Genomic DNA, 12,435 nt, shown 5'->3' on the forward strand with positions numbered 1-12,435 from the left:
ATGTGACATGTATAATGTAACTTGTAAAGAGTGTAGGTGATGTAAAGTGAGTCTATTTTTGAAAACACTGGGGGGAAAAAATTGGTTATGATCTAGGGCGCCCCCTGCTGCCCACCCAACAACCTTGCAGGCGGTGCCCTACTTCCAGCTTCATGAGGTCCCCTGGGGGTCCCCAATGCTAAGCCCTCCCAGTACTAAAGTATATGGTCCCTCTATAACCCAGGGTGTGCATGTGAAGCCAGAAAGTGTCACGCTGCAGTCCTAAATGTTGGAATTCTCTTTCAAACTCTGTGTCTCTTAACTCCAGTATAATCCCGAGTTCATTACTAACTCAAACTGTTTTTCTATGTGAGCAAGCGTTTGACCGTTGCATTCCACGTCATTTGCATCTCATTATACGGTGTTCTAAAAACGTGGTGCTCGTAGAGTTAAAAGAAGTCCAACTAAAAAATAAATAAATAAAAAAATAAAAAAACGTGTGATCTTTTTTTGTATTCCATTACCTTGCCTTGCATTGTCAAAACAAAAATGCATTGTGTGAATGGCACCTTGCAGAAATTTATATTCTGATGCGTGATTCGTGAAATGAATCGTACGTGCATACTTATTTTCATACTGTTTTGACAGATTCAAAAGATTCCTCACAAAAATAAAATGTGTGTGTGGGGATTGGGGTAGCCTATAAAATTCCATATCAGACCTACAACATGGTATATTCCAACATGATTTAGTTTCGATACACAGGTGTGATCAGAGAGCAGATCCAGCTGAGAGACACAGACATGCTAATGGACAGCTACTCTATGTCTGCTTGAATAAAGTACAGTATGAAGATTTGATTTGACATTAAAAGTTATTTTTAAACAAAATCAGATCTTAAACTTGTTGCTCTGATTTATTTTACAGCTATAAATGTCTGCCAACCTAATCCGTTGGTGGTACTTATATGGTCTGACTAGATTTACCAGGCCTAAAAATTGAATGTGAGGGCCCCATTATTTATGTGACCACTAGAGGGAGGTATTTTATAGCACTAAAGGCTTTGTAGAAAAAAAAAAGTCTAAGATGTCTCATCCAATTGTAAGTCCCTTGAGTATGTCTATTTTAAGGGCACCTTAATGGATACTCAATGTTAACACGATCTCATCACATGGTTTTGAGTATTACTAACCATATGATAACATGAAGACATAGTCAAGTAAAATATATGTGACCCGGGACCACGAAACCAATCATAAGTCGCACGGGTATATTTGTAGCAATAGCCAACAATACATTGTATGGGTCAAAATTATCAATTTTTCTTTTATGCCAAAATTATTAGGATATTAAATAAAAAAGATCATGTTCCATGAAGATATTTTGTAAATTTCCTACCGTAAATATATCAAAACTTTATTTTTGTGAGTGGATATGCATTGCTAAGGACGTCATTTGGACAACTTTAAAGGCGATTTTCTCAATATTTTGATTTTTTTACACCCTCAGATTTCAGATTTTTAAATAGTTGTATCTCGGCCAAGTATTGTCCTGTCCTAACAAACCATACTTAGCTTATTAGCCATAGCTTATTTATTCAGCTTTCAGATGATGCATACATCTCAAAAAAAAAAGAAAAAAAAAAAGACTGGTTTTGTGGTCCAGGGCATATATATATAATAGATGCAGATGTATATATAAATATACATCTAAAACAATAGATAAATAATACCTAAAATATATTTTATGTATATACTCCACTCCAGGTATATCATGCACAAATAGAGACAGAACTTTGCAAGGACTGTTTTACAGAAACATGAATCTCTCCAGTGTTTATTGAATATATATAGTTATTTACATATTTCTCAAAGCACTTTCTCTTCATATTGAGGCAAATTGTTTTCAAAAATAAAAGTCACACTTCAAATTCATCAGCCAACCAGTTGCAGTCCAGTGGGCGGGGCTAAGGCTACCTGGCTACAGAGATATACCTAGACACACACACACACACACACATACACACACACACACACATGCAAGGGTTTCTGTGTATTTACCCTTACACACACCCACCCACACACATACACAAACTGAAATGATTTCCACTCTTCAGGCCATTGTGTCTATAATAACAGTAGCTGGGACATGGATTGAGACATTGACATCACAATGACATCACTCCATTGACCGGTTTAAAGCTGACGCAGCAAACTTGACTGTGCTCTTTATTTTTCCATATTGATTCTTAACATTTTGCATCTTCACTTTGATTGACTGATAGATTTGCAAGAGTGAGGTTATGAACAGTGGTTGTGCAGTTCTAAATTCCTCAATGATGACGTATAAAATCTAAAGCCGTACCTTTATATCCAGTGTCTGATGGGGGGACAGTAAATATAGCAGGAAGTCTGTGGAGGTTTACATTTTCAGTTACGCAGGTTTTATGCAGTCTCTGTTTGGCTGCATCTGAAGTTCAAGGGTCACAGTTACATCACCGTATCTCACTGACAAAATCTGACCTTTTGCAACAAAAAAGTAATGTTGCCATGGACACATCATACTGCTTTGTTTGGATTTCCAGAGGCACCAATGAATGGTGAGTTGAATTTTTGACTTTTGCTTTGCAATCTTGCAGTTTGGTGGCATTGAGTACTGTTCAAGTGTCTGGTTTCTTTGAGGGTTGAACCTGGATCTCTGACCCGGAGGAGCGGTGGTTTGGTTAGGGCTACCTGACCTTCTGTAGTTCCTCCCGGAGCCAGGCTGGTAGCGGCTGACCCAGTCTGTGCAGCAGCTTAGATAATTCAATGTTCTGATCCCTGTAGAATCTGGAGAGAAATGCTCGTGACTAGAAAAGAAAAGACAAGAGTGAACAGAAAACATTTTTAGTGAGCAGAGAAGCTACAGACTTTTGTATAGAATACAGAGGTGAAACGGGACACATTTGTGGTATGGGTCTTATGGTTTGGCACGCTTCTTTAATTCAGTGTTATTTCAACTATTGCACATGCAAAACTTAAAGGGTTAGTTCACCCAAAAATGAAAATTATGTCATTAATGACATGTCGTTCCAAACCCGTAAGACCTCCGTTCATCTTCGGAACTCAGTTTAAGTTATTTTAGATTTAGTCCGAGAGCTTTCTGTCCCTCCATTGAAAATGTATGTACGGTAGACTGTCCATGTCCAGAAAGGTAATAAAAACATCATCAAAAAAATACATTTTGGTCCAAAAATAACAAAAAGTACGACTTTATTCAGCATTGTATTCTCTTCCGGAATCCTTTCCATTGAATTGATTCCATTGAATTGATTCCATTGAATCCTTTCATCTGTCGGCGTTGGTAATGCACTTTTACGTCGTTGTTTTTGGCGATTAGGACATCCGCGAAACGTGCACACTTATGCACCATTTTAAAAAATATAGCAATACCAAAATACAAACAATGTAGAATAGCTTGAATACAGCATGCGTCTCCCTCAGACTGTAAACGAAGCTCGGGCGCACTAGACTCACTGCGGAGTCGTGAACCCGGATTGACAACAGACCCGGAATAGAATACAATGCTGAATAAAGTCGTAGTTTTTGTTATTTTTGGACCAAAATGTATTTTCGATGCTTCAAAAACTTCTAACTAACCCGCTGATGTCACATGGACTACTTTGATGATGTTTTTATTACCTTTCTGGACATGGACAGTCTACCGTACATACATTTACAATGGAGGGACAGAAAGCTCTCGGACTAAATCTAAAATATCTTAAACTGGGTTCCGAAGATGAACGGAGGTCTTACGGGTGTGGAACGACATGAGGGTGAGTCATTAATGACATAATTTTCATTTTTGGGTGAACTAACACTTTTAAGCTGCACTATAGTCCCTTTCACACATACACTTTACTGATAAATTACCGCTAAATGACCGTTTAGAGATTATAAGTGAACAGGACCTTTTCAAAATTACAGATAAATTGCATATATATGTTATTCGCTTGTGTGTGTCATCATGTCATATCCATAAACGTCATATCCATGGCTCACACACACACACAAAAAAAACACAAGTTAATTAAACAGTTAATGTCGTTCATGTTGTTCCAAACCTGTACGACTTTCTTTCTTCTGCAGAACACAAAAGATTTTGAAGAATGTTTTACTGTTTTTGTCAATTCAGTGAATGGAGTCCAAAACAACACTGGACCCCATCACTGTATGGACAAAACTTCTCAAAACATCTTTCTTTGTGGGGTTCCAAACAGGGTTTGGAATGACTTGAGGATCATTGAGTAAATAATGACAGAATTTTCATCTGTGAAAAAATGTCAAATGTATGATAAGTATGAATGTACGATTCATTTCACGAATCACGCATCGGAATATAAATCTCTGCAAGGTGCCATTCACACAATGCATTTTTGTTTTGACACTGCGAGAGGCGAAAATTATTCGTCAACGAAATTAACACTGCCAAGGTGAGGCTACATAAGGGCCAGGGTGTCACTGGCCCAGTCAGACTGATGGTTGGTCTACCCAATCAAATAAGATTTTTTTTTTTTTTTTGTAGGAAAGGATTAAAAAAAACATGACAACAATAATCACTTAAATACATGAATTTCAGTTATATTTTTGTTGCATATCAAGTTTCAGAAATAATTACTTTAGAGTGAAAAACTGTGACAGCCAATTAACAGGTTAGTAGTACTGCCAATCACAGATTGTTGTGGAGAGAGGAAGTTGAGTTTACATTTGCTACTAGTGAAATAAACTAATATTCAACACACACACAAGGCGAGCATGTCGAAATAGATATCTTTGATTAAATATTAAAAAAAAGCAAAAACAAGAATAGAGCCTGAAACTATGCTCGATCATGTCGACAGTGCAGACTTGTCAACTGATGACCAGCAGCCCACAACTTTATATCTCCTGTCCATCAGCACCTCCTCTCAACCCGGGCCAATCCTTTAGAAAAGTAACCTACCAGCTGATTTATTCACACTTGATGAAGCACCTGCTCACTCAGCCCCATTTACGCACACAGCAAAAAACGGCAAGTCCAGATATTTTGCTGCCACTGGTACATAATTGAGGTCCATCTTATTTCGCCAAGGTCCACTCACTTAAAAATGTCTGGCCTCGCCGCTGCTCTGGCACATGTGTGGTGTAGAGCAGGGTTTGAAAATTAGTGAGGTCTGGGGTGGGGTGTTAAAAATTGTTCTATAATAACACAAATACAATACAAATGACACTCATTATATATAATACATAAACTTTAAAAGGTCTCTGTCTCCTTCAGATGTCTATCTTCCTTCTCCTCCCCGTTGCTCTCCTCTTTTTCCTCATCTTCCTGATCTTTAAAGGGATAGTTCACCCAAAAATGAAATTTTGATGTTTATCTGCTTACCCCCAGGGCATCCAAGATAGTAGGTGTAGGATTCTGTAGGTGACTTTGTTTCTTCAGTAGAACAGGAATGATGATTTTTAACTCCAACCGTTGCGGTCTGTCAGTCAAATAATGCGCGTCAATGGTAACACAATTTATAAGAGTCAAAAAACATGTATAGACAAATCCAAATGAAACCCTGCGGCTCGTGACGACACATTGATGTCCTAAGACACGAAACGATGGGTTTGTGCGAGAAACCGAACAGTATTTATATCATTTTTTTCTAAAACACCACTATGTCCAACTGCATTTAGCACTCAGTTAGTGAGGTCTGATCGCGCTCTGACAACGGCAGTCATGTCTAGCACTCATTGAAGTATACGCACGAGACATCATTTCAGTTGTCAGAGCGCGATCAGACCTCACTAACCAGGTGCTGAACGCAGTTGGACATAGTGGTGTATTAGAGGTAAAAAATTATATAAATACTGTTCGGTTTCTCGCACAAACTGATCGTTTCGTGTCTTAGGACATCAATGTGCCGACATGAGCCGCAGGGTTTAATTTGGATTTGTCTATACATGTTTTTTGACTCTTATAAATTGTGTTACCATTCACTCGCATTATACGACTGACAGACGGCAACGGTTGGAGATAAAAATCATCATTTGTGTTCTACTGAAGAAACAAAGCCACCTACATCTTGGATGCCCTGGGGGTAAGCAGATAAACATCAATTTTTTTTTTTTCATTTTTGGGTGAACTATCCCTTTAAATTTATTTATTAAGAAATAAATTAAATGTTATTTGTCAGAATTACATTTTTCACATTTTCCCTGTTCTGTTTTGAGGGGATGGACATTGTTAAATTAGACATAATTGCGTCACAATTTGTTAATACTTTACTATAGGCTAGGTAATTTTATAATTTGTTTATTACTCATGCAACAATACTTATTAATGTAACAGTTTTCATTAATAAGCATTGTTATATGGACTAAAAGTAATACAGTAAGAACTTTGCCTGTTCTCTTATGAATGTTTTTAGCATGAAAGCTAAACTACCAAACTGAACAAAATAGCATAGCTTTCTTCATGGCCAGTGTTTGGATATTTCATAAACTACTTGTTCTACAGATCTGTGTACTAGTGTTATCATGCTACTGCTTTTGATAGCGTTGCTACCGTTTGTTACAGGAAATATCATCATGATGACCATTGCGTTTGTCTTACTGAATGTGGTATCCTGTCAGCAATAACCTGGGCAGGTAACCTGGCACATGGGCACTGTCTATGGGCCTTTTTTGATTACTGTCAGTTTATATGCCAGCGATGCAGTGTTGCCAGATATTGCTACAAACAGAAATAAGTTCAAATCTTGTGTTTTGGAAATAAGATATATTGTTAACCCTAACCTGCAACTTCCCACTATATTAACTTCCTAAAGTGTTCTAAAGTGTCACAAAAAAAATCTAAAGACGCTTATAATAACTGGATCTGGCAACATGGAGGAGGCTGCACCTGCGCCCTCACTCACAACTCTCTCTCAAGCCCCATTCACCTGGCAGCGTCATAAATCATTCTCCATAATTTCCACACCACAGACACTAAACAATCTAGCAAACTGTCTAAACTAAATTATACAAGCAGACTAATTAGTCATTCAGAGAACTTCACTTAGTCCTGCCCCCTTCCGGTTATAATTCTGACTAATATTTTGTTTCATATATCTGTTCAGTAAACCACAGTTTAAGAAAAAAGAAAAAAGAAGCAGAATATTGTTTTGTTTCCCCCACGGCTGTACAGAAAACAAACCATACCGTAATTGTATCTTTACACCCCTAATAGTTTATGTACAATGTTCTTAAAGAGACCAAAAAATGAAAATTCTGTCATTATTTACTCAATCATCCTCAAGTCGTTCCAAACCCTAAACATGTGTTGTTCTGTGGAACACAAAGAAAGATGTTTTGAGAAGTTTTGTCCATACAATGATGGGGTCCAGTGTTGTTTTGGACTCCATTCACTGAATTGACAAAAACAGTAAAACATTCTTCAAAATCTACTTTTGTGTTCTGCAGAAGAAAGAAAGTCATACAGGTTTGAAACAACATGAACGACATTAACTGTTTAATTAACTTGTGTTTTTTTTGGTGTGTGAGAAAAAACAGAAGGAAAATGGAGAAATACAAAGTGAGAGTGAGAGTTGTTTTCTTGGTATAAGTTATTCAGTACATGAGCTACAGACATGTTAGCTGCTGCAAAATTGAACAGTCAGAGGTCAGAGTGAGTTCTCTCTCTCTTTCTATGACCCATATTTTTCAATGATGGCATGCCTCTATAATGCAGCTGTAATCATTAAAGATTAAAGGCTCCATTTTGCTCAGAGTTTACTGTTGTTAGGTGGTACCTCAGAGTCCATGGGTGGGTACTTGCGGCCTTTGCTCTTCCCCAAACACTTAGTCCTGCCCCCTTCCAACAGCTGACACCAGAAGCCCTTCTGAGGATCAAACCTGTCAACACATAGAGAACTCTTTACAATCTTACAGACTTCTTTCCTCAATAGACATCTTTTTAATTTGCATATTCATTGTAATATACTGTGCATATTGTGTAAAATATCCATCAATCCATCCATCCATTGTCTTTCAACTCCTGTTATTTCTTCCTCACACTAGGAGATGGAGAAAATCTAGAAAACTCCAGAATGTTGTCTCCCCCCCACAAACAGAGCTGTCTGACTGACAGATGTCTGCTGTAACCTTGTATGTCTGTCAGATGAGACATGGTCTGGCTTGATAAGCATTCAGAAACACATCAGCAATCTCTAACAGCTCTCAGCAAAATGCGATATAGAATATGTGTGAGCGTGTGTGTGTGCTGGTTCTTTGACAAAGCAGTAAGCAGAGAGTACTCTAAAACATTAACTGCATGTCACATTTGTGGCACAATGTATTTTTTATTTCACTCTCACACTCTTCACCTGTCTTTATCTCTCTTTTTTTTGGTCTCACTCACTCCTTTTCCTTTTTTCTTGCTCAAAAGTGTGCTCAGATATTCTTTGTTTAGTCTTAGTCCCAGAAAATACAGAGGGAATAAAGAAAATAAGAGCCTTCTTTTCCAACTTCTGGCACATTTATATACCTGGGGATTCATTTATTTTAAAACTATAAGAGATTTTTTGGTAACATTTTACAATAAGGTTTCATTAGTTAACTACTTTAGTTAACAAGAACTAAGAACAATACTTCTACCGCATTTATAGTTAATGTTAATTTCAACATTTACCAATACATTATTAAAATCAAAAGTTGTATTTGTTAACATTAGTTAAAGTACTGTATTTTTATCAACTAACTTTAACAAAGATTAATAAAAACTGTAATAAATGTAATGCTCATTGACAGTTCATGTTAGTTAATACATTAACTAATGTTACAAATGAGACCTTATTGTAAAGTGTTACTGATTTTTTTGCTTTATGAAGATCACATTAAAGGGTTAGTTCATCCAAAAATGAAAATTCTGTCATTTATTACTCACCCTCATGCCGTTCCACACCCGTAAGACCTTCGTTAATCTTCAGAACACAAATTAAGATATTTTAGTTGAAATCCGATAGCTCTGTGAGGCCTCCATAGGGAGCAATGGACACTTCCTCTCTCAAGATCCATAAAGGTACTAAAAACATATTTAAATCTGTTCATGTGAGTACAGTTGTTCAATATTAATATTATAAAGCGACGAGAATATTTTTGGAGCACCAAAAAAACAAAATAATGACTTATTTAGTGATGGCTGATTTCAAAACACTGCTTCATGAAGCATCGGAGCATAAATGAATCAGTGTATCGAATCATGATTCAGATCGCGTGTCAAACTGCCAACGGCTGAAATCACGTGACTTTGGCGCTCCGAACAGCAGATCCGATACACTGATTCATTGTGCTCCGATGCTTCCTGAAGCAGTGTTTTGAAATCGGCCATCACTAAATAAGTCGTTATTTAGTTTTTTGTTGGCACTCCAAAAATATTCTCATCGCTTTATAATATTAATATTGAACCTCTGTACTCACATGAACTGGTTTAAATATGTTTTTAGTACCTTTATGGATCTTGAGAGAGGAAGTGTCCATTGCTCCCTATGGAGGCCTCACGGAGCTATCGGATTTCAACTTAATTTGTGTTCTGAAGATTAACAAAGGTCTTACGGGTGTGGAACGGCATGAGGGTAAGTAATAAATGACAGAATTTTCATTTTTGGGTGAACTAACCCTTTAAATTATCCTATGAAATTTTTTACCATGAGGTCAAAGCATGGAATTTAAATGCCTATATAAAAGCATCTGTAATTTTGTCAAATTATACAATTAGAACTGATTTGGGAACATTCAGAGCATGTATTGCTCAGTAAATGTAGATTATTTATGAATAATTTAATTATAAATAACCAGACAAACATCATTTGGATTCTTTGTGTGGTGGAATTCACAATCATCAGTGGAGAATTATCTGAAAGAGAATGTTTAAAATATAATTTCCATCACAGAATGTTATGAAACACAATACATACTGGCCACCTGTTGGCCTCACGAAAACAGTGAACAGTGGGCGACATGCATGTAAGCAAGTAAATACAGGAAAATTATGGCAAAGTCATTTCAAAGTGCCACATTTCCTGCTGCCAACAGGTGGCGCTTTGACCGTAACTGAATATTGCCATGTACATGTCTTCAGGCCAGGACTATTATCAAACATGTGAAGTTTGGAGCAGATCGGACATTGTATGCCTGAGTTACAACAACTTCCTCTTTCGTGGCATTAATGGCATACCACTAAGCCAAGTGTTGCATGATTTACCGTGTTTCTAGTATGTTTGGTACTTCGTAGCATATTGAAATTTGTTTCTGGGAGTGAATTACAGTAAAAAGCATGCCATTTCTTGTTGCCAGAAGGTGGCGCTATGACTAACTGAATGTTGGAATATAGATGTCTCTAGGCCAGGACTCTTATCACACATGTGAAGTTTGGGGCAGATCGGACATTGGCTGCGTTCCACTCCAGTTCTAGACACGCACTCGAGAACTTCCCTAAACACTTCCCCTCGGGGGAATCCCTGCCACCATTTTGAAGAGCGTTCCACTTCGTGAAGTGGGCGAGGGAAGTTTATATGGACAGACCCTCGTTCCCTCGATTTTGACCGAGGGAGCGAGTCTACTTCATATGTACACTTCAGGCAGCTCCATAACCCACAATGCAACACGATCATGACGTCACCGCAAATCACGTTTAATTTACCCCACCACAAACAATTCTATGATATATTAATTATTTTTTTAAACATTTAAAACACACATATATACATATAGAATGCTGTATTAAACAATTTTGTAAGGGGACAAAATAAATAAAATAATCAGCTGCATTGCGGATTCAAGTCACCAAGGGCTTAGGACGTTCCAGTTCAGCCCATTGCAAGGATTCCACCAGTAGTGGGCACTCATGCAACGTAAGCAATGACGTACATCCGAGTCAACGAGACCGAGGGAAGTTAGCGAGGGAAGGGCATTTAAAAAACGAACTGGAACGCAGCCATTGTATGCCTGAGTTACAACAGCTTCCTCTTTCATGTTGAAACATCAGACTTTGTCAGGCCGCCACAAATACGCCCTCCAACGAAAACTCTAGATCTTTGGAATTTAATGTCGCAAAGGCCTTAAGATTAGAATAACCATATATGATGTGCTTCTGGTTAAATCTCCATGAGGAGTTAATCACAGTGTAAAACCTCATTTCCTGTTGCCCATCAGGTGGCGCTATGACTGTAATTGAATATTGCCATGTATATGTCTTCAGGCTAGGACTCTAATAAAACGTGAATTTTCAGGGCAGATCGGACATTGTTTTCCCAAGTTAAAACAACTTCCTGTTTCATGGCGAAACATCGAATTTTTGTCAGGCCGCCACTGACACACCCTCCAACGAAAACTCTAGATCTTCACAATTTAACATCGCAAAGGCCTTTAGATTAGACTGACCAAATATGATGTTGATCTGAACGTCTGAAAATGGAAAAAATTGCAACAAATTTTGCAAAGTTAATTCAAAATATCTGATTTCCTGTTGGTTTTCAGATTTTGCTCCAAGAGAGCAAAAGGTAGGTATTGGTATTATAATTTCATACTTGTACATCAAACATAGCATGAGGGGCACTTCGTTGAAAATGTATTGGTGGTGCTATCGAGCCATTTTGCCACACCCGATTCTGAAACCCATATCAGACGGAAATTTCCACTACTTCTGATGCGTGTGCAAAGTTTCATGAGTTTTCGAGCATGTTTAGGCCCTCAAAAATGCGATTCATTTCAGAGAAGAAGAAGAAGAAACGAAGCAATTCCAATAGGGTCACATGTAGTGTGCTTGGGCCCTAATTATGAGATGCGGTGGAGATGAGAAACTTTGGGGTTGAAAAGTTCATTAGGCTTTGGAAAAAAATACTGTAATGCTTGTACATTAACTGTAAGTCATTTTTAGTGGACAAATTAAACCAGTTTAGAGTGTGAAAAGTATGTTTTAAGAGGGTTTATTTTAAAAGTCAACAAGGCCGAAAGTACCCAGGAAACACCCATAAAAGAGAAGAAAGCAACAGGGAGGCAGAAGGAGTGATATATGACATGAGACGAGTGAAAGGCAGAGGAACTGCAAAAAAAAAGATTGTTGAAAGACAGAGACTGAAACAAAATATGAAATGAGGAAAGTGAAGCCACAAAAGAAAGAAGTGATAGTAAATGAAAGTGACAGAAAACAAGAAAAAAGTAGAAACAGGCATGATGAGAGAAAGAAAGAGAGATGTGTGAAGAGATGAAGAGAGAGAGAGACTGAAACAGAGGGAGGTTATTAATAAAAGCCAAAGATTGATGGAGCTGTCTGTGGTAGAGAACACATGCAGAGACTCACAGAGCATTCAAACACACACACACACACACACACACACACACACACACACACACACACACACACACACACACACACACACACACACACACACACACACACACAAAAGGGGGAGGA

The 12,435-nt window shown here is 37.8% G+C and overlaps 1 protein-coding gene across 1 annotated transcript in view; it reads right to left on the reverse strand.

Moving 5' to 3' along the window:
* Positions 1–1,784: 1,784 nt before the first annotated feature.
* The window catches only part of ndst3 (N-deacetylase/N-sulfotransferase (heparan glucosaminyl) 3), an 86,015-nt gene continuing 75,364 nt past the window's right edge, over positions 1,785–12,435 (reverse strand). The window contains exons 13-14 of the mRNA XM_048197585.1: positions 7,775–7,877; positions 1,785–2,827 (exon numbers count right to left, since the gene is read on the reverse strand). Of these exons, the coding sequence (XP_048053542.1) occupies positions 2,708–2,827; positions 7,775–7,877 (223 nt within the window). The 3' untranslated portion in view covers positions 1,785–2,707. The remainder of the gene's footprint in view (positions 2,828–7,774; positions 7,878–12,435) is intronic.

The sequence above is a fragment of the Megalobrama amblycephala genome, linkage group LG7 (genome assembly GCF_018812025.1).
Source record: "Megalobrama amblycephala isolate DHTTF-2021 linkage group LG7, ASM1881202v1, whole genome shotgun sequence".
NCBI classification, from domain to species: Eukaryota; Metazoa; Chordata; class Actinopteri; order Cypriniformes; family Xenocyprididae; genus Megalobrama; species Megalobrama amblycephala.